General features: G+C 38.9%; 2 protein-coding genes across 10 annotated transcripts in view; one reads left to right on the top strand and one right to left on the bottom strand.

Annotated features, from left to right (window-relative positions):
* The window catches only part of CAMKMT (calmodulin-lysine N-methyltransferase), a 226,340-nt gene extending 222,189 nt beyond the window's left edge, over positions 1 to 4,151 (bottom strand). The window contains exon 1 of the mRNA XM_074579629.1: positions 3,717 to 4,151. Coding sequence (XP_074435730.1) covers positions 3,717 to 3,815 — 99 coding nt within the window. The 5' untranslated portion in view covers positions 3,816 to 4,151. The remainder of the gene's footprint in view (positions 1 to 3,716) is intronic.
* PREPL (prolyl endopeptidase like) overlaps positions 3,938 to 22,114 on the top strand; it is a 30,414-nt gene continuing 12,237 nt past the window's right edge. For 2 of the 9 annotated variants that reach the window (XM_074579594.1, XM_074579593.1), the window contains exons 1-14: positions 4,005 to 4,380; positions 4,901 to 5,143; positions 7,823 to 8,023; positions 8,544 to 8,610; positions 9,279 to 9,485; positions 11,466 to 11,589; positions 13,910 to 14,126; positions 14,716 to 14,901; positions 16,375 to 16,578; positions 17,330 to 17,505; positions 19,059 to 19,275; positions 19,475 to 19,624; positions 20,561 to 20,687; positions 21,735 to 21,841. In XM_074579594.1, coding sequence (XP_074435695.1) covers positions 4,925 to 5,143; positions 7,823 to 8,023; positions 8,544 to 8,610; positions 9,279 to 9,485; positions 11,466 to 11,589; positions 13,910 to 14,126; positions 14,716 to 14,901; positions 16,375 to 16,578; positions 17,330 to 17,505; positions 19,059 to 19,275; positions 19,475 to 19,624; positions 20,561 to 20,687; positions 21,735 to 21,841 — 2,202 coding nt within the window. In that variant the 5' untranslated portion in view covers positions 4,005 to 4,380; positions 4,901 to 4,924. Of the gene's footprint in view, positions 3,960 to 4,004; positions 4,381 to 4,534; positions 5,144 to 7,822; positions 8,024 to 8,543; positions 8,611 to 9,278; positions 9,486 to 11,465; positions 11,590 to 13,909; positions 14,127 to 14,715; positions 14,902 to 16,374; positions 16,579 to 17,329; positions 17,506 to 19,058; positions 19,276 to 19,474; positions 19,625 to 20,560; positions 20,688 to 21,734; positions 21,842 to 22,114 lie in introns of those variants that run through there. The other 7 variants (XM_074579595.1, XM_074579599.1, XM_074579596.1 and 4 more) reach the window with 7 other exon arrangements.

Raw genomic sequence — 22,114 nt, 5'->3', positions numbered from 1 at the left:
AAGGAAGAATATGTTAAATTTTTTATATCTAACTCTTCTATTTTTACATAAGCATCACAATCGTGTTACAAGCTACAAAAATAAGCTGCTGCTATAGGATAATCCACTGACAAAACCCAGAAGGTGACAAACCTATTTAAATTCATAATGATGTTTTGAAGACATTGAAAGACTGTCTCCTCTGTTTTCATGATGACCTTCCAATGAAGGTGAAGCTCCCTAACTTCCTGCACACTGCTATAATAAACAAACATGTCCCAGGGACCTATAAAACCAGTAGCCAATGTCAAAGCAAGCTAAATGCTTCTCAGCAGAATAGACACCATTCTTGGTTTTAGTGATGGCAAAGAGAAAGAGCTATGGTAAGGAAGAAATCACCAGACACCACCATTCTTTGGTTGGGGCTGGTAGCCATTTTATCTCCTCCCTCAGTAACATTTAGCTATGTTTCCCTGTCTATTTTTACTTTAAAAAAAGTCCAGAAGCTTTGTTTCAGTCTCTTCAAGATCTTCTTTCGGTACTGAAATGCCCTGTCTTCTGCACAAGATCTTTACAGATGTACACAAGTGTTGGACTTGTACATGGGTCATACATACACATATTACCTAAATAAATCATATTTTAGGTTCTGTAATGAAAGATTCTCTTCCAAAAATTAGATTCCTTAAAAGAAAAACAAGAACAACAACAAAACACCCAAAACAAACAATGAAAGCTCACACTTTTACCTTGCGGTTTTCTCTCTGACTTGCATTTTCTGTCCTCTCTAACTTCACCTAGCAATAAAGAATTCTAAGGCAATTCTTTCATCATTAACATACAAGACATTTAAAAAAACAAAGCATCACCAAAATGCCTCCTGTTTTAGAAAGAGTCTAGTAAAATATTACCACAGATGTCAACTGCAGGGCCCTCAGTATTTAATGACAATATTAGGATCCCTATAAAACCTAAAGATGTTTGATGTCTCTTAAAAAAAAAAAAAAAAAACAAGCAAAAAACACATGGAGGAAGGCAATCACCTGAAATTCCCTGTATTTCTTTGTGTATCTCATTGTGTATTACCTAGTTGCACTAAAAGCCAAATTCAGTAACAGCTGATGGTCTACAAACCTCCACTGAGTTCTATGGCACTTACCGGAACATGGTATTTTGTACATGCAAAAAAGTTTCTACATAATCAGCTACAGCATAATCTATAACTACATCTCTAAATATCATCAGTAGATGCTGCATTATTTATTTTTACAAGTAGTTTGTTTACTAAAATCTTTTATTCAACCGTAAACAATTTACAAACTCAAAACTAACAAAACCATGGAAAAAGATCTGGAGCACAGGCACCCTTCACAGAGGGAAGAGCAGGAAGAGAAGAAAAATTGTTTCAGGAGGTCTGTTCAGAGAAAAAAAAAAAAAAAGAAAAAAAGAAAAAAGCCACTTCCGGGTCCACATTTAACTTTCACTTTTCAAATCTAGAAGCTAAAGCACATTAGCAGGTGAGCAAGACTTCTGTGAGAAGAAGAGCAAGGGGAAGCTAACAGGCAGGATCAACATATAAAGCTTACAGATTTCAGGAACGTTTTCATTAAACTTTCTATAGGGAGCAAGTGTACATATAAGGAGCAATGCCTACTCCTCTAACTTCCTTGCTAAAGACTACAGACTGGATAATGCCATTAACTGGTAGGCTGGTAAAGCTCAAAACACAGCCTTAGAGAATTTACTCCAGTCATTTATAAATGCCCGCTACATGTGAAACATACCTTAGCTTTTTTTTTTTTTGAAGCAAAAATATTTTCCTTGATTCTGACAAGCTAAGTTTAAAAATATTGCCAAACTTCAAACTCAGTACATACACAAAACATTTTATTGATAAAGAACACATAGGTAATTATGCAACCCCCTGGCTCTTTATGCTAGCTTCATAGGATACCTGATAAAAGGGCTTTTTTCTTAATTAAATCAGCGAGCACGCACTCAAGCATCCTTACCATAGCAAATCAATTTGTGTATGCACTGAATGAAAGCAAATTCAATATATAAATACACCACAGAACTGATTTCATGTAAGGCGTTATTATAAGCAGTATGAAAAGCATTTTTAAAAGCACTGTAAGGAACACTTTGACAGAGCTCCTTTAAAGACGGTTTCTGCCAATCCATAGATAGATCCAAGCATCACCGTAGTAAAGAGTGCAGAACTGATTTTTATTTCAGATGTACCAGTAAGATTAAATTGATCCTTGCTTATTGTACCATATAAAAATCAACAGAAAAGCTAAAGAACATGGAAAAACCCAGGGAATCTACAGAGGAAAAGGTCACAGACAAATGTAGTTTGAGGAAGAAATGGAAGCCTTCTCCCCAAATACCTACATGCACCCCTCATACCGTCATTCCATGGCTATGAAAAGTTCCTTAGGATTTTAAGAGGCAGGGATATGCCAAAGGCAGTATGTTGAAAAGAAGGAACAGCTAGTATAGCCACGGAGCACAGCTTACATAGTCTGCTAGAACAGAAACCTACAAAGACAAACCTGATACTCCTACCAATAACTTTGACGGTTCCTGCTTTAGAGTGTAACAAAACAGAAGTTTGTCCTGTTGAACAGGTCCAGAGCATTTGCAAACCAAAAACAAAGAAAAGGTGGATACTAACCTCCCCACACCTCCCTCTCTGTTACCCAACTGCAGCCAGGTGCCCCTTTTCAACCCAGCTGCCACCATCAGACCCAGCTGCTGCCACTGTGCCCTCTTGGGGAGAGCTCGGCCTGGGGCAGCTCCACGCATCCATCTGCACAAAACTCAACGTTTAAGCTAGGGCTGTAAATATCACCCTCGATAACAATAACAACTAATGAAACTGAGCGGGGTTTTTCAGCATATATACTCATCTGCAGAGGAATCCTTTCAAACCTTTGCTCCTAAAGGGTCCAAAAAAGTACGGAAGGCTGGAGCGCAGGCGTAACCACTTGCTGCTTCTCCCTTCTCAGGCCAGGCCCCAGGGCTCACCAGGCCACCAGCAAAGCACCATTTTGGCTGCCAGATGAGCGGGGTCTTGCCCCAGCTCCCCACTAGAGGCAGTTTGGGGGGGTGTGTGTGAAGGGCGGGAATTGGGTAGCACCCACAATAACCAGCTCCACCAGCACCCACGAAAGGTGCCAAACCCCTGCTGAAAACACCAGGCCAGTGCCCGCAGGCTGTGGGGTGCTGAGGGGCTGCCAACCCTCTTCCCCTTAACACTGCCTATTAAGACCACAGATTGCTTTTTGGATCCCCTGACGGCATGCTTAAAAGACCCGTGTGCGTGTGCTTATGTGTATATATTTTTATTATTTTTTCGCAGGAAGAGGACTGCAAACCCCTTACTAGTCCTCGCAGTCCTCCCGTCAGGGGTGCGGGCATCTCTCCTCAGCGCGGCTCTCCACACGGCCCCCGCGCCCGCAGGATTCCGCACCGCCGGCCTCAGCCCCCCCCGCCCAGGGCACAGCCCGGCCCCTCGGGCGCTACGAGCCACCGGTCACACAGACCCGCGACCGCCCGCCGCCGCCCCCGGGGTCGCGGCAACCCAGCGCCGGAGGGGCGAGAGGGGAACGCGAACCACCCCGGCCCGAGGCGTCGCCGCCGCGTCAGGGGACAGGAGCGCCCTTCCGCTCCCCTCGGGCTGCGCCGCCGGCCCGCCCCGCCATCCCCTCCCGCCCGCGAGCTCCCCCTACCTGTCCGAGCAGCCGCCAGCGGGCTCTGGCCGCTCCCGCACCGCTCCCCTTGCACCTGCCCGCGGCGGGACGGCCCGGAGAACCGGCAGCCTCAGCCATGCAGCAGCGAGGAGCGTGCAGACCACCCCCACGGCGGGCGGGGAGCGCTGCCCTGGCCGGCGAGGACTTGCCGCTGAGCCTCCAGCGGTGGCCAGGACCAGCCGGCTTAGGGCTTGAGGGGGAGGAAGTGGGTGGCCATCTTTGGTAAGGGCAGCGCTGAGGCGACAGGCTGCTGCCGCGCTACGCCCCGTTCTTCAGGCGCACCGGAGGGTGCCTCAGGACGGGTCGCCTGTGGCCTCCGCGCCCGGGGGCGAAACTGTGCGTGGAACGGGAGCCGCTTGAGGAAGCCACGGCAGGAACGGTGCCAGCCCGCTCGGCGTGCGAACGCCCGCGCGCGGCGGCTCCGCCCTGACATCAGCGGCGCTGGCCCGCCGCGGCTGGCGGCTGAAGCGCCCTGCCGCCATCTTGGCTACGGGCAGTCCCGGGAGGGAGCGAGGAGCCGCTCCTGCTCGCCTGCCATCTTCCATCCCGGGCGGCCCCGCCGGAGGGAGAGCGGGTCCGGCGACGGCGAGTCCTTGCGCGGGCGGCGGGCACTGCCCGGCGTTGGCCCGGCCTCGCCGCGGCGGTGAGGGGCAGGGCTGGCGGGGAGCGGGGCCCGGCCGGGGCCGGGGCGGTTTCTCTGGCCCTTGCCCGGGCGGGACGGGGAACGGGACGGTGAAACGTGCGGGGCCTTTACTCCCCCCTCGCCGAGTTGCAAACCTGGCAGTTTTCCTGACAGGAGGGGGCTCAGCTCTTGCTGTCAAGTTACCCTCTTAAGATAAAGTGATTTTATTGTTACACGATGCTTATGAAAAGGGAAAAAACTTCCCCGAACCCTTCACAGCTTTTTGCTTCTTCAACATCTAAACATGCACAGTTGCACCTTCTTTTCTCTTCATTGGAAGTGTCACTAGAGTTAAACTTTCAATCACCAGGAACCACGTTAATCAGTTGTTAAGAAAATAGCTTAAGTTTTACTGTTTCTTACCTGATATGCTTAATAAATCAGTCTCATTTCTTTGAAAGAGAGAAAGTTTTGCTTTCAGTTTATGTTAACGTATATTTCACGTACACAGTGAACGTGATCAGCCATTGGGGATTTTTAGAAATTTCAGGTTGACTATCAAGAAATGAAGGTTGGGACAACGTGTGTTGGACTGCGAAATCTTCTCCAAGGGCTGAGCTTCAGTGTCAAATACTACTCTAAGCATAACCATCTTCAAACAGTATGTCTTTATAGTAAAATAAAACACCAAAAATGCCACATCCTGGACTGTTCAGGAGGTACATGCACACACCGGACTGTGCCACCTGGAAGCATCGTGCCTTGGAGATTCTTTTCCTGCAAGGTATGCTGTTTAACTATAGCCTTAATGTCAGTGACCACCTTGGCAAGAAAGCCGTGTTTTTCAAATGTTGAGGAAACACATTTTTCCTAAAGAATTTGAAGCAGAGAGATAAACACTAGGATTTCAGTTATGTTCAAAGACATATACCATTTTTCAACTGTCCTATACTGTTTTGATATAAAGCTGCATTTTCATTGATTTTCCTGCTGTAGAAGTTTTAAAAGAAATCGGTATCTTCCAGGAAGATTCGGATAGTGTCAGGAGAAAACTGTGAGAGATCAGCTAGTGTAGAGGCAGTGTCCAAACTGATGACATCAGACTTAACCACTGTGACCTGGCTCAAGAAAACTTGACTTTTTCTGTGCTGACCACGAAGTCATGGTTTGCACTGTATTAAAATATTCTATTGACTTCTCATAATTGTATTCACATGTGATAAACTATGCTTTAAAAGGTACTTGGATTTATTTCTGTTAGTAAATATTGTGTAAATGGGTTGCAATGTGTCATGCACAGTGTCAGAAAACGGTCTGAAATAATTTCAGGTCTTCTGTTCCTATGTTTCTAATACGGAGTTTGCTAAAGGTATTATAAAAGCTTACTGCAGTGTGACAGCCCGTAAACCGATTTATATGCATAAGTACTGTTTAAAAAGATGGGTGCTTTGGTTTCTTAAACATGTTTTCAGATGGGTACATGGTTGTTCTAAAATTGTTGCAGGTTGACAGTTTCTTCAAAGGTGACCCAAAGATCATCTTGTAACCTTCTTAATTCTAACCATAACATAAACAGTTCCTAAGCCTGTGTCTGAAACATAAACAGGTGTTTCAAGGAGCACGTATGAAGTCTTGGTGGATGAGAATGTGTGGTTTTGTTTATTCATTGGCAGTTCACTAACACAGTTACAAATGTTGATCTATGACACTGGTTCCAGGATACAAACACAGGTGGTTTTCACCTGAGAGGAAGCTGTGCCTGTTTGCTTTGGAGCAAATGTTTGCAAACCAGTTGTCACTGAGATCCTCTGCTATCCTCAGAATTTTTCTATACGCTCTTCTAGATGACTGTTTTTTCCCCAGGCAAGGGAGGTGCATAGTAACTCTAATATATACCTACACTGTGGCCACCAGCTCTATATAATATTTCCAAATAAATACAATGGAAACTGTTGAAAACAAACGGAGGGAAATCATCAAAAGATGCATAAAGTGTGGAACTTGCCAAAATAAGTTGTGGATGCTAAAATTTTACATAGGTACAAGGAGAGATTATACGTGCACATGAAAGAGACTTTTTACCTATCCATAAACCATATTCAGCTCGGGAAATTCCTGAGCTAAAGTCATTGAAGGTTTGTCAATGGGACATCTGTGCTTGTCCCATTCTTACGCTTCCCTAAGTATTCATTTGTGTGCACTGTTGGCTTTTTGTTTGCTTTTGGTTTGGCGAATGGGGTTTTCTTATAGCAATTTTTCCACTGAGTGGAGAGAAGGTGGTGTGATTAACGTGTCCTGCCGTTTCTTTACCTTGGCCAGTTACACAGTTGCTCCAGAGCTTCTCTAAGGGCTTTCACAGTTTATTTGACTTGAAGCTTCTGATTTGATAACCTAGACTAGAGGGACCATTGGTCTGAACCAGTAATGAACACTCAGTATGCTGTCATGAATGATGTCGTTTACGTTCATAAAGAGTTTGGTAACTGGAGCAGATAGTTTCTCCTCCTTCCAAAGCCTACTCGTAACATTCATATTTTAGATCTTATGCATTTGTGAAGACAAATCAGGAAACAAACAACAGTTCTTGATGAAAAGTGAGGATGGGGTAAAAGGTATATGCTGGTTTTTAATTTTAGACACATTCACACAGTACACTGAGTGTTATAAAATGCTACTTTGTGTGATCTGTGTAGTGTTACATATTGTAATATATGTTGTTAAGCTTATTATTTGATTAAATGAGATTTTATAGCAAGCAAAAAGAAGTAGCATTGTGCTAGCAATTTTAACACATTTTAAACATTTTTACAAGAGAAGACAGCTTTGTTGGCAATGAGGAAGCAGTAGTCTGCTCATGAAGCACGGAAAACCAGATTGCTAAGCTTATTCCTGATAAAATTTTTGCAGAACCTATATCAGTTCACTGCTTCACTTCATTCTGTGCCTTATGAACATTTATACTAACACTTTTGAGGAGGTGGAGCAAGAAGCTGAACAAGCTGCTAAGACTCCTAGGTACAGGGACAGTGTTGTGGGTGGCATTGTTGTCTAGGAAAGGAAATGAGAGATGATGCTCTTAAGACAGGAAAAATATGAGAAAACACCTCTGAATAAGGAAAAACAACAGGATTACATAAAAATTAACTAAAAAGTAGTTCTAGAACAAAGCCAAACATATTTACAAATAATGAATTAGGAGCATACATTAATAGTACTCTAAATTTTGAAGAGAAGACCTCAATAAACGTATAAAGCACATTTGACAACGCCTCCCTAAATATCAGGAAGAACTGAGAAGAAAAACTTGCTCCAACTGTGGTTTTTCTTTTTAATGACATGTACTATTGTAATAATACGAAGTTGGTTTGTGTCTGTAGCTCAGGAAATATCATTAATGCCTCAGTATATTCATATTGTAGTACAGAGCGCTGGCTTGTAGCCATTGTTGTCTTTCCTTACTTAGCAGGCAGGAACAAAAATCCCTTCCAAAAGGAAGCAAAATACATCCATAACAACATCCGCGCATTTGTACAAGGATCTTCTGAAATCAGAGCAGGAAAACTGGAATGACATTTCAGAAGGGTACAAAGCCATGACAAAAAGAATCAAGGAAAAATTAGAAGAATTGCACAACAAGTGTATGTTCAATTCAGGAAGCCCAAGGGTAAGTGGCAAAAAATACATTTGTCATCACAGAGTACAAATAAAAGGCAGTGAAACCATTCCTGCTATAAAATGCTGGTTTAGTGATTATTTTATGGTGGTACTTTCAAGTATTGAATATTTTAATAATTGTGGATAGTAACAGCGTATGTTTAAACCAGCTTATACCTGTTATGATAGTGTATTTACCTTAATTTCAACGTATGCAAAAGCAAGTAAAGGTACAATAATCAGCTGACTTTTTGATGAAGAATACAAGAGATTGTAAATTACAAGAGCAACTGCAGGTGATCTGAGGCTTTTGTTAAATTTAGAGCAAGTATAGGTAGCTTAAGTAGCCTAACTTTGAAAGAACCTTTCTGATGCATGCAGTTCCTTCTATAGTATCAAATATATGTGCTGTTCTGTCATTTGTGTATGTTAAAATTGTCTTGTACAGAACAATGACTGAAAATAGGGATTCTAAGGGAATAGTCTGACTATACGTTGGACTTGAAACATGTTTGGTTTGTATTGAACAGATCAGGTTTGGAGAGAATGTGTACTTTGAAGAGAATGGCTGCATATTTCTTTCAAAAGGAGATGATGGTAAGGGATTTCTCTTCCTAACATGGTACGATTGTTAAAAATGTTGTGCATGTATCACTTAGTGTACTTTTCTTACATTAAAGCTTAATCACTCTCTTTCTTAAAATAACTAAACTAAAAATACTTTTATAAAATTCTTTAATGATTGATTAATAGTTCTAGAATCCTGAATCTGAAAAGGTGAGGTGAAGAGAGTTAGGGAAGAGTATACATTGATACTACGGCAAGTTTCTGGAGAGAAAAGAGAGAAGTCACTTTTTTTCAGAGCCCTAACTTAACATTTTGAAACAGGAAAAGCACATTCATGCTTTTTTGTTCCTGAGGGGTGGAAAAAAAAATTACTACTTGTATTTAGTAAAAGCAGCTGTGCTTAGGTATCTGAACTTTAAAATTTAGTACATTTACTAGTAGCTAAGATCTACACTTTTAAAATATTTTTAATAATAACTACAGGACTTTTTTTTTCCCTGGAACTGTAATTTTTTGCTTATTTTTACAAAGTGCATTTGCAAGTATCTTGCAAGACAAATATTTGGTGTTAATAAATTCCAGCAGTATACTTGTGAATACTGCAGGCAGACTTGTTAAATACAGGCATTAACAATCACTGTTCATTTTGACAGTGCCTTAATTACAGGATTTTTTTGTTTTTTTTTTTTTGTATGTAGTAGATGAAGGAAATGTTGACATTTTATTCAGTACTGAAGATCTTGGCTTTTCTGATGCCTTTATTCAACGGATCAGAATTTCACCAGATCAGAGATACATGGCAATCAGCTTAAAAAGTGACAATTCTGAAGAGGCAACCTGCGTTATTATGAAACTTGGTCATTTTCCTGCCGTGGAAGAAGTAATTCCAAGTGTATTTAGTTTTGGTAAGTTGTTTATAAATATGCTGTGGATCACACCAGCTTTCTGCACATTTTTGTTAGTCTACAAATCATATAAAAATATTTAAAAGAAATAAGCAACATTTTTAGATTTAATCCTTATAGCTGTTGAATTGTTTCTTATTTATGATTTCTTCCACAGTGCACAATTGCAAGTTATCTGATGTGAATGAAAGTGACTGTTTTCATGATACAACTTTTCTTTTATTGTAAAAGCAAGCGTTTATACATGTTTGAAAAGTCATACATATCATTCTTCTCATTTAATTCAATACGCTTTTTAACAAAGCTACTGACATGACTGGTTGCAGTATAAAGATCTTTTTGAGAAATGGTACAGTTACTAAACCCTTACAGCTACAACCAGAGTCACTGATAGCTGTAGGCACTTACCTTCACTGGAAAGTGTGCAAGTGCTGCCTACTATTAAGTATTGGCTGGAATTTCAACTGGACTGTAGGATGTGAGTCACAATTTAGAGCCCAAAGTCACCAGTCAGGCCATAAGTCAGTTCTTTCAAAATATATTGCAGAGCTTTGCAGTGCTGTTAAAATAAGCAGAGGTAAACTGAAGTGAATGGGATTTTTTTTTATGGCATGTTAAAGAACATATCAAAAAGAGTGCAATAGCGAGCATACAGTGTTCCACATCTTGTATTTTGGATTATATTGTTAGATGTCATCTAGGATATATGATGCAATAAGCAATTTGCTTGGGCAGGACAAAAATTTAAAACTCTAGGTAAGACTGCCCAGTTACAAAAATGAAGAGTAGCAAGAAGTTAATGTTGTGTTTGCACAATTGAAGATTATAATGCCTGTTGAAAACCAGGCCTGCAAATTTGGCAGTGACATCTTTCACTATACTTGATTTGAACATCTGTTTGTCTGGAAGAATCAGTACGTATAAGAAACCAACTCCCTGTTGCCTACATAGGTGTGACAGATCATGACAGACAGTAGGAGTACAAAAAATGACTATCAGAATGGTAGATATTACACCCATTTTGTAGACTTACTCAGGTTAAGTGAGGTACAGGGGTGAGCAAGAGAATTAGACCTTATGACAACTTGTAAAGTATATGCTTGTATTGTATGATACGCAATAGCAGGCAGACAAATGGAAGTTCTTGAAAATTTACATCTGTGGGTTTTTAAATGCTAGGCTATAGAAGAACTTAGATTTCCCTTCTAAAGTCTTGTCTTCATAGCGAACCCTCAGCTACTTGTGCACTTCAGAGCCACATTGGGTTTTGTACTGAAAATTAGTATTTATGCATAACACAGCATACAATAACTTTTTAAAGCTTATGTATTAAACATCATTCTGGTGGCTATAGGAGCAGCAGAGATAGCAGTAATTTGGCTGGATCTGTCAGATTACTAAACTTCAGAATAGGAAGGTTCCTGTATTTACACATTTATGATGTTGATGAACACATATACAAGCATAGAAAACTGTAGAATTATCTCGACAGTACGCATGGGGCACACACATCATCTCTTTTCTCTAAACGGTTTGCATGCAGTCACATGCACTGGTGCAGAGCTCATACCCTCTATTATCTTGCTGACTCCGGCAAACCTCTGTTTCTCTGCTCAGTTTTAAACAGCCACACATCTTCTATTTTCCTGTTACCTCCAGAGCCCCCACAGGGTCAAGAGCTTCCTCCTGGGCCCTGGAACATTATCCTCTACCTTTTTTTTTTTTTTTTTTTTTTTTTTTTTAGTATATTACTACAGTCTTGTTCTGTGAGTTTCAGAGAAAGCATGGAAAAAAATCTTTTTGTGGCTTACCCCACAGGCTTACATCCCAGCCTCTGGGATGTAGAAGTGCTGTCCTCAGTTCCATGTCAGCTGCAACCCACCTTTTTTAGCATTGGGTCCAGTGTTCATGGAGCTCCATTTTCTCTCAGTTATAGTATATGCTGTTCCAAATTTGATATGCATTTGTCTTTTTTTCCAGAATGGGCTACAAATGATGTTCTGTATTACACAAGTCAGAAGAACCTTAAATGCCAGAATGTGTTTATGACCACTTTCACTAATCAGAAACATACTGAGTTAGTTTATACAGAACAAGATGCAAGGTAATACCTAAAATATAACAAGTCCTTTATATATTCTAGAGCATTTTATAAGAAAATATAATTGATTTGGAAAACAAGTTCTTTCATACCGTATTCCAAATGGTAAAAGGCATTTTTAAGTTGTGTTCTGCTGTCAGTAGTGCCTTATGCAGTCTGAGAATGTGTTCTGTTCTCTTCTTGATATGTGATCAACAGAGATTTAACTTTCCTCTCTTACCTCACGAGTTCAGCTGAGTTTATAAATGTCAAGGTCAGTCTCAGGTCAGGGTGTCCTTTAATGAATGTGTGACAGTTTCATACAGGGTAAATCAGACTGTGGATTTCATTTTGTTTTCTCTGCTATTGATGTCTGATACATCTTTTAAAAAACATAGAAGTTCAGGCTAATCCTTGCTCTGGGTAATGGATGAGCAAAATCATTACAGCATTCCCAGAGACAGAACCATTGTTGACTGAATACCCTCTCAATAACCTTTCTTTAAGCAGGGGTTTAGGAAGACAAGAAAGCTCTTGCTAAATTGAGTGCAGAACTAGTTTTTTCAGCCATGTAGCACGTGGTAGTTTTACACAGCATTCCATAAATGTTTGTGATTATTCTTAATTCAAGTTACATACTAAGTAAAGAAATTTCAATTATACTTTCATCTTAAAAAAAAAAAAAAAAAGGAAAAAATCCTCAATTGAGATGGAGTAAATAAGATCCTTTTGTTCCAGCTGCATTTGATGCATACTTTTGGAAAATCAAGTTGCACTGACCTGACACTCCCCCACAGGGAAACTGTTGGCATAATTCTGAAGGTCATAGTCATTACAGTAAATCTACTAGAAACTTACTCTAAAGGTTCATGTGCTATTGCAGCTCATAGCAGAACTCACTTGTTCATTGGAGATGGCAAGACATTCTTTTATATTGCCATTGAGCAGTTCCGTTCTACATCTAACCAGCTGTTTTAGATGCAATCAAATATATATCTTTTTTAGAAGCTTAAAATTTCTCGACTTCCTTAAAAAAAAAAAGCTAAAAAGACAAAAAAAAATTGTAATATCAAGGTCAGAGTCCTTGGGGAGAAGTATGACCTGCCTTTCAGCTTGACTCTCTTAGAGGTAAGGTTAGCAGAGCTGAACTGTTGGAATCTCTGCTGAATGCAGTGCCGCACTCTTGCCAAATTCGTGTGTATTAGAGAGGCAGGAGGCTGATTCTTTGCAGACTTTAGATCCCCCACTGTGCCTGTCCTCCTAAAGATGTCAGGAGGGTGCAATTAGAAAAAAAACAATAGTACCAAAAAAATTGGAGTTCCTCCACCTGCAAATAATTAAAGGCACTGAAAATGGTATCTAAAGCATCCTTTCCTTCACCAGTCAAATATTTTGAAGTCTAGAGGGATCATTATTGCAGTCATGTATCTGATCTGTATGATGCAGATTACAGTACTCAACCCTGCAATTTCTTGATGAAACCTTCTGGATCTTTGTGTTGGACAGTTTTGCCTTTAGAGACATCCAGTCTTAAAGATTCAAAATGGCAAAGAAACTGCTCTGTCCCAAGATGTGACATTCCAATTAATTAGGATGACTCATAGAAGTTTGAATCTGAATTTCAGCCTGAACTTGTCTAATATTAGCATCCAGCCACTGGTTATCGTTCTGTTTTCTGTTTCTGGATTTTAGAAGCATTTAAAACCAGTAGATAGTTCCTAGTTTCTTAGATAGTTCCAAAACCAGTTCCTAGTTTCCAGCTTTATCACTGCAACACTGTCCTTCAGTGGGCCTCATATAGGTCTCTGTACTTTTTTTAAAAAATAGTCTTTTTTGTCTTACTTCCTTCAGACAAAGTTAAGTCAGTAGCACTTAGGCTTTTTATCGATTTATAATAGCTCCTGCTTTCCTTTTGTTATTGCATTTCCCACGTGATGGCCTTTATTAATTTCAATTTAATTATTTGTTACGAGTTTTTTTTTAAATAGGGTTACGAGCTCAATAAAAAGTTCTACCTTTTGCCTGAATTTTAAAGCCTATATACATCAGTGAGCTTCCAGTCTGTCTCAGTGGTGCAAAAACCTGAATTCAGTTGGGCAACAACTGAACTGCTTTGCTTGCAGATTTCAGGTTCCACACACAAGATTGTGGGTTTTTGAATCCCAGAATAAATGCAGTAGGAGTGGGTTTGGTAACCAAGTAGTCTGGAATTTCCCCAGCCTGCTTACAGGCATGCTGTTTCTTACCTTGCAGGTGGAAGCCCATGACTCTGAAACAACCAATGCATTTTTAAAATAGTAATATCAAGTTTAAGCTTTTTTTTTTTGTTATTATTTCCTTATAGATTCTTTGTGGACATCTATTGCACAAAAGATAGGCATTTTCTCACTATCAACAGCAACAGCAAGACAACCTCGGAAGTTTGGCTGGTTGACTGTAGACATCCTTTTAGGTTACCTACTCTTGTACAAGCACGAACAAAAGGGCTCATTTACCATATTGAGCACAGAAATGACGAGTTATATATTCTTACTACATACGGAGAACCTGCAGAATATAAGGTAATTTTAACTGATAACAAGATTCATAGGAGTCATTCAGATACCTGTTGCAGATCATATAGAAATAGTAAGGCTGGCTTTTAGTTCTGTGCTTCACAGTTTACTGAAATAATTTAAGAGAATTACATAGAGTGCTGCACGGATTGAAAGACTGATAGTAGTACATGGAGTCTCACCTGTAGCATGGTAATTTGATTCTAACTCCTTTGGCAACATCGAGAAACGAGTATGCTTTAACAGTCATTTCCCCTATATTAAATTTTAAGTTGGCGATCTCAGTGTATATAATTAAGCCACCTACAGTTCTGCTGGCCACGCAGAAAATGCTTAACAACTGCCTGAAAATCTTCTATAGATTAATCTACAAGAATTGAACTTATATTTCCAAACGTTACTGAATTGTTCTTCCATTCTGCCCAAGGAAAGAGAGTTTAAAAACCACCAGTTTTAGTCAGGCAACGCCCCCCTCAATACAAACTAATAATTTTTTGCAGTAAAAATATTGCATGAGATCACCTGTATGTCTGTACATCTCATCTGTAACTCTTATTACATCTTAGTAATGCAAGGTTGTTTTTTGTTTTTATAGTTGATGAAGGCACCAGTTGCTTCTAGTGGCATGGAGAACTGGCAGTTAGTTTATGCACTGGAAAAGAAAACCAAACTAGTAGACTTGGAGATGTTCAGTGATCGCTGTGTTATGTTCCTGAAGAATGCTGGTCATCTTTACTTAAACGTGATTTCTTTTGTTTCACATTCAGTTCAGTCAATAAAGGTATGTTTTAGTTTGGCTTAAGCAGCATTATATCTTTCCAGTGCTATTTCTTTTTTTTTTTTTTTAACATAATGTTATAATGAAAAGAAAGATAAATTCCAAGATTAGAAGTGGTTTGGAAACTATAATACTGCTAAGTTTGTCGTTATGACCAATTGTATTACCTGGGGCTGTTCTTTAGGATTTCATCTGGTGGCTTATGGCAGCACTTAGAAAGTTAGAGAGCAGCCATCCTATGAGCGGGTTCTTTCTTCAACTTATTACAGTCAAACTCTTTACAATACAGCTGATTTGTAATGTAAAATAGGACTTGATTCCCTAAACACTCTACTTGGTTTTACTGGGCCTATTTTTAGTTACACTCATCAGTGTAATAACGGAAATAAGCCTGGCCCTCCCACAGAGGGAGATCAGAACATACAGAAGGCAAGTATGAACACTGTCCCATAGTAAATGGGAAGAGTTAATACTACAGTACAATCTGTGCAAAGTATTTTTCCCTTCTCTAGTTGTTGCTAAATACTGGAGGATTAAAAACAAAGGGACTCAATTCAAAACCATCATTTCTTTAGACCATTCAGATAAAATATCTAATTGATTTGTTTGCCTGAAAAATACAATATCTGAACTATTCACAAGTTTATTGCGACAAGCTACCAATGCTGCATTCTATACAACTGCTACAGAAAAAGGTTTTCAACAAAGTACACTGTATGGTCTCTGAACCCTTCATTTTTGAAAATGGTCGTAGTTTATTTATTCAGAAAGGGTCTACAGTTGCTCTGGAGAACTTGGACTTTTGCTGCCATTTCAGAAGTCTCTAGCAATCTAACCCAAGTAAGTAGTGGCCTGGCAGAGGGCTTGACTATGTCCCTGCTGCTCTCAAAGAATGAATCTTGATTTCTTTTATTCCTAGCAGAGTTAAAAATCTTAAATATAATAGCAGTAAGTGTCTGAGGGTGAATGTGCCAGGAAAAGGTTTTGTTCTTCACAATGGCTGGCACTAGGAACAAAGTTAAGAGGCAGGGGTTTTCAGTGGCTTAGCATTACTGAGCTAACTCACAGCAAAAGCTTAACAACTGACATGGACTTGGCTGCGTAACATGTTGAAGGAGGACTGGAAATCAGAGGGGAAACAGGATCTAAAAAATAAAAACAATGCAGAATCATTTCAAAGAATGTTTTAATTTAAAAACAAAATCTGCACTAATGCCCATTTTAAACTGAATTTGGATTTCTTTTTCTTTTTTATTTCATTGTTAAACTTTCTCCAGTGGCCTTAGGGGAAAAGTTTGCCAGTGTCTTTCATTTTTTGACTGTTTCATTACTGAATTTAAAAGAAATACAGATTATGCTACATACAAGCTGAAGATAATTAGCCTGATATTCAAAGTCTTTTCCTCTGAAGGACACACTAGGCAAAATTCACAGAAGCGGTGTAATGGTCTTACTTGAAATACTGTGTTTTCTCAGCTACCTACATGGGCCTGTGAATTTGAATTGGAATCTCATCCTGAGCATACCACCAGCACTTGCTATTTTCAGCTCACCTCCCCAGTACACCCCCCTAAGCGTTTTGCATATTCATTTAAAGAAAATAATCTCATTGAACAAGCTGTGCAAGAGGTACCAATTATTGCGAATTGTCACACTACACGTTTACTAGCTAAAAGCAAGGTAAGATTTTTCAGTCCTTTTCCCATTCCCTTTATTCTCCCCTTCCTCCCCACCCATTTAAAGAAAATGCATTTGGCAGGGAATGGAGATTTAAAAAATGTAAAGAGCAGCTGGTGCTATAGTTACTAAACAGTGGGTGTTTTCTTCAGTGCTATAGAGAAGAACAAGAAAAAGTCGTGATAAGATATTTTTTTTTCCCCATTAACCTGGGTATGCTAGAGGGGATAACAGTACACGATGAGTCAAGAATCTTGGTATAGTATAACTTAGAATTGCTAGTTGATTTGCGGTATCGTACTCTCCATGGCAAATGAAAAAGATGCCAGCTGTTGAAAAGAGCACCCCCACAACCAGCTGCACAGTATAGATCAAGAAAGAAAAGTTTAAACAGCCTAAGTTTAAAAAATTGGAGATGTTAATAAAGAGTTTGTGCTGCAGTAAGTGGTAAACTATTTTGTTAATAATAGATATTCTCGGTGTTAAAGGGGGAAGGAAGACTTGGGTGCTTGGGTAGTTTAAAAGCTCCTCAGGTGTTGCACTTAAATGAATTTTATACTCTGCATCTGTAAGCCTACACAGCAGAGGTTCAGTCTCTCGCTTTATTTTTCAAGAGTGCTTTGTACATTCTAAGTGAAAAAAATTACTGTAATCAAAAAAACACATTTTAAAATAAATAATTGAAGTTTTCATTGCCATGTGTCATTGAGATTTCTGAAATGTCCTTTATTGTAAAATACTCCTTCATTTCCAGGATGAAACTTCGGTGCCAATTACAGTTTTTCATAATATGAATTCTAAAGAGCTACACAGGAAACCACTTCTAGTTCATGTATATGGAGCTTATGGCATAGATTTGAACATGAGCTTTAAAGAAGAGAAGCTGATGTTAATTGAAGAGGGGTGGATATTAGCATATTGCCATGTTAGGTAAGTCAAATATAAAATGGAATTAAGATTTTAATCTGTGGGATATACAGACATTTCTTGATACGCAACTGAAGAGGTACAGAAATTATTTTTTCATGTAGCTATACCTAATTCTTCATGCTTTTCACTTCCAACTCCTTTTAGATTTTTTTTTTAACGTATTTTTTAACAAAAAAATAAATCTACCTCAGGAAATAAATTGTACTCTTAAAACTACATACTGTATTTAGGTTTTTTAAATCGAAAGGATGTTTGTATTCAACTTTTAATCTTTTGAAGTCTCATTACTACTTGTCTCATCTTTACTCAAGAAAAATTTTGATAACATGTTCAAATTGCAATGACATGCTACCTCCCTTTCTTTCCAAGGGCATTGTATACTAATGTTCAGTCTGCATCTTCTGAAAGCCATTTGCCTTCTACAGCAACAGCGAAGCATTTAACCTGCATCCCTTGTTCTTTTATTGGCTAAATCCTTTGTCTCCAGGTTTGGCTACAAATCTATTGGTTTTATAGAACCAGTATGTACAATAGGCTTCACATTTTCATGGAGATAATAATTCAGTAGATAAAGAAGATAACAAAAGAATCACTTTAGGGAGGGGAAGGAAAGGAGAGAATGAACAATTGTCTGAAATACCAGTTCCAAAACAAATTCGGCATACGAATATATCCAGCCTGCTATATTTAGTGGCAAACATTGTGCTGTTTTTCCTCCCCACCCCTCTAAATATCTTAAGATGCAAGTCAGTCCTAGATGAAGATGGATTCTTCATCCAAAGATGAAGAATTCTGGCAGACTAATCAGTTAATTAATTTTAAACTTGAAACATGAATAAGGAAACTTCAGATGACTTAGAACCAAAATTGCAGCTGCGGAGAAAGGAAAATAAATAAGTTTTAAAATTCTGTAGTACAAAATATAACATTTCAAGTAGTATTTGAAATCCACAAACTAGAAAAAAAAACCCAAAGCAACTTTTTAACAGTCTCAAAATTTAAGCCACACAGAAGACAAATCCTTAGAGTCTCAGTGTGGAGCTAAGACATGCTATTTTACTGTATTTCATAAATCATAGAATGGTTGGGGACCCAAATGGAAGGGACCTTAAAGATCATCTAGTTCCAACCCCCCTGCCATGGGCAGGGACACCTCCCACTAGATCAGGCAGTGTTAGTGATATAAGTATTGAAAATGTTTTAGATATTTTAATAGTTTCCTGTATAAAAAGATAATATTAGTGTCTGATTTTGTATTGCCTACAATGACGGTGTCATTTCCTAAAGTGGTGCTTTTACTGTGAGTTCCAGGACACAAGCACAGTAGGGCATGGTTAGGATTTTCACCAGTCCCCATGCACGCATTTTTTTTATTTGCATGTTGTGTATTTTAGCCATAGAGGGTAAAAACAAGAACAGAGAAAAGAAGAGTTAATTGGGAAGGCAAACTATGGTTTTGCAATCCTGTGGCTGCTGTTGGCCTTTCATTATCTGAAGCTTTGCTGTGTAATGTTTTCCAAAAAGACTCCAACTTGAATTGCTTTAAATTTCAGGGGTGGAGGAGAGCTAGGCCTTAGCTGGCACAAAGATGGATGTCAGCAAAATAAACTCAAAGGTCTCCATGACCTTAAGGCTTGCATCACGCTGCTGCATGAATTAGGATTTTCTCAGCCAAAATACACAGCACTAGCAGCTGCCAGTGCTGGAGGAGTTCTTGCAGGAGCCCTCTGCAACTCTGATCCGGAACTTATCAGAGCCATGGTTTTACAGGTGAGTTGCTGCAGACCTTTTATGGATTGTGACATTAAACTGTATTTTCTGTTTCATTCTACTAGTTTCAGAATTGGAAACATTCCAGTTCAGAATTCGCTTTCCTCATTTGTTTGAGAAAACCTTGACCTAGGCGTTTGAGGTCCTGTGTCTTATCTGCCAACTTTTTTTTTTTTTTTTCTTTTAAACAACTTCTAAGGCTCCTTTCGTAGATGTTCTAAATACTATGATGAAAACTCATCTCCCACTGACAATTGAAGAACAGGAAGAATGGGGAAATCCATTAGCAGATGAAAAATGTATGAAGTACATCAAAAGCTATTGTCCATACCAGAATATTAAGACACAGGTAAAACTATCCTTTCTGTGTGGAAAGTGTAGCAGTTTATAAGAAAACAAAAAGAGGATAACTGGAATTTTTTAAAAAAAAGTCTATTTTACCTTTTCAGTGCTTTAAACTCCCATATTTTGGAATTGTCTTAGCTGCTGCTTTGTGTTAAAATGAATCATCAATACAAATATAAACTATTTCAGTAATAATCTTAGCAGTATGTGGAGTCAAAAGTGACTACTAAATTAACCTAACACCTTCTCTTAAATAATCAATAGATTTCAAAACCTGTTTTTCTTATAGGACTGCCAGGAAGTAATAGCCTATTCTATCGTATAACAAACCTCAACATGTAAAATACTGTCTCCTTTTGTGGGGGGTTTCTGTTGTTCTACTGGGTTTTGCAGAGTTTGTCACAGGAGGAAGGAGGTATTTTCCGCTGATTAAATACCTTTTCAGAGGCAAACAATGAAATGGAAAAGGAGCTACAGCTTTGACATTGTCATCTCAGAGGAAATCTTTATTTGAAGCAGTGTGTGTTAGCTGTATTGCATAGGTTCATTAAGTAAAATCTAACTATATAAAACCAACTACTTCTTACGTGTAGAAGGATTGCAAAACTAAACCACAACTACTGTTCTAGGGTGAACCATTCCATGATTATGACTCCCCTTCTTTTGTAATAATCAGCATGTATCATACCTTTACCAGTGGGTAGAGGATGCTTTTGATTACCTTTTGCAAGTAGATGATCCCCTAATATGAAGTAATTTTTCATACCAAAATACTTTTTGCAGTTATAGTGATAAAAGTGCTTTTTTAAGTGCAGGCAATTATGTAATAGATGTGCTTTTAGATAAACCATAACAAGTAAAGTGGAGAAGAATTTGTTAACTCACTTTATGAGAAAAATCAGTTGTCAAGTATTTAACTGGTTTTGTTTTTTAATCTCAGTGTTACCCTTCAGTTTTTATCACGGCATATGAAAATGATCAACGGATACCACTAGCAGGAGTTCTACGATATGTTCAGAAACTTAGAAAGGCTGTGCTAGATCATGCCAGCAACACAAATAAGAAAGGTAAGACTATTACAGATACAGATATAACTAAACCAGAATGTTAGCAGTCATATAATTAAACATCATTGAGACTGACTCCTCCTTAAATGCATTTATTTGTACAATACGATCCAGTATCTAAAGCTCTGAAGTAATTTCCATTATGTGCAAGGATGAGATGTGCAGTCATACTGACAAATCGATAAACCGCAGCTAAGATGCACTCTCCAGAGCCTTAAGAGGGACCAGGTATCTCTGTATTTTAAATCTGCCTGAAAATAGTTAAACCCGTGTGTTAAATATTAATAGTGACAAACCACAACAGGTTCAGGAAACCCTCTGAGATTAAAAAAAAAAAATGAAGAGTAGGAGAATATGAGTTGGGCTTAGTCTTTCCTAGGCCTCAAATATGGTGACTGTTGGAGAGGGCTCGCTGAACCCATGGTGTCTAGTCCAGCTACTGATACAGTCAGACTGCAGTTCTCAACAACACATGGATAAAAATCTTATTTTTGCTGCTGTATAAAAACCTACTTTTCCCAGTTTGCTAAAACTGCAGGTGTTAGTCCAAGTTTGAATGACAACAATGCCAAGACGCTTTTATACCTGAAACTTAACACTAGCTTTGGGACTGTTTCCAGGAAAAAGCACATTCAAGCCTTATTATTTCCTAGTACCATCTAATCTGGGCAGAGGCTTTTACCATCAGTACCAAAATAGATCTTGCATTAGCTTTTCTAAATTTCATTATGCCTCTTTCTGTGCTAGCGGCACAACTGCAATGGTTGAGAAAGGATAGCAGATGCTGCAATTGCTGTTGTGGTCTTTGCTCAGAAAGAAAAAAAAGTACGTCTTTCCAAAAAGACTCAGAGAACAAACATGCAAAATATATAAACTTTTTTCAAATATGTAGTTAATAGACATACAAATAGTTCATCCAGCAAGCTGCTGATTCCTTCTTTTTTCTTATGGAACAACAGAAATTCTGTCAGTACAGAAGGCAGAATTATCTATCCCTAAACAACTCACATCCCCACTTACCTTTTCCCTCGTTCATTCAATGTCAAGCGATCACAAGCTTCATTGTTCCAGGAAATTGGATCCCTAATATCATCTTAGACATCCAGGCAAATGGCAGTCACTGTGATTCATCTTGGGAGGATTCGCTGAATGAGGTATGTTCCCTGTTATGTTCCATAACAGGTTGGAGGGAGGTGGTCCCCTCGATTGATACTTCAGCCTCAGGAGTTCATCCAGTCACTGAGTGTACGTTTGAAGTATTAAAAAAAAAAAAACCACAACTACCTGCTGAAATTAAGGTTGCTTTTGCAGCCTTTTATACATAGTGCAAGAGCAACTGCTAGCTTCATATATATATAAAGGAGTTTTTATATATATAAAAAATTATATATCTCTCTATATTTTTATATATATAAAAGAGCCAGTGA

The sequence above is a fragment of the Larus michahellis genome, chromosome 3 (assembly GCF_964199755.1).
Source record: "Larus michahellis chromosome 3, bLarMic1.1, whole genome shotgun sequence".
Classification (NCBI taxonomy): Eukaryota; Metazoa; Chordata; class Aves; order Charadriiformes; family Laridae; genus Larus; species Larus michahellis.
This window is presented reverse-complemented; position numbering and strand designations above follow the sequence as displayed.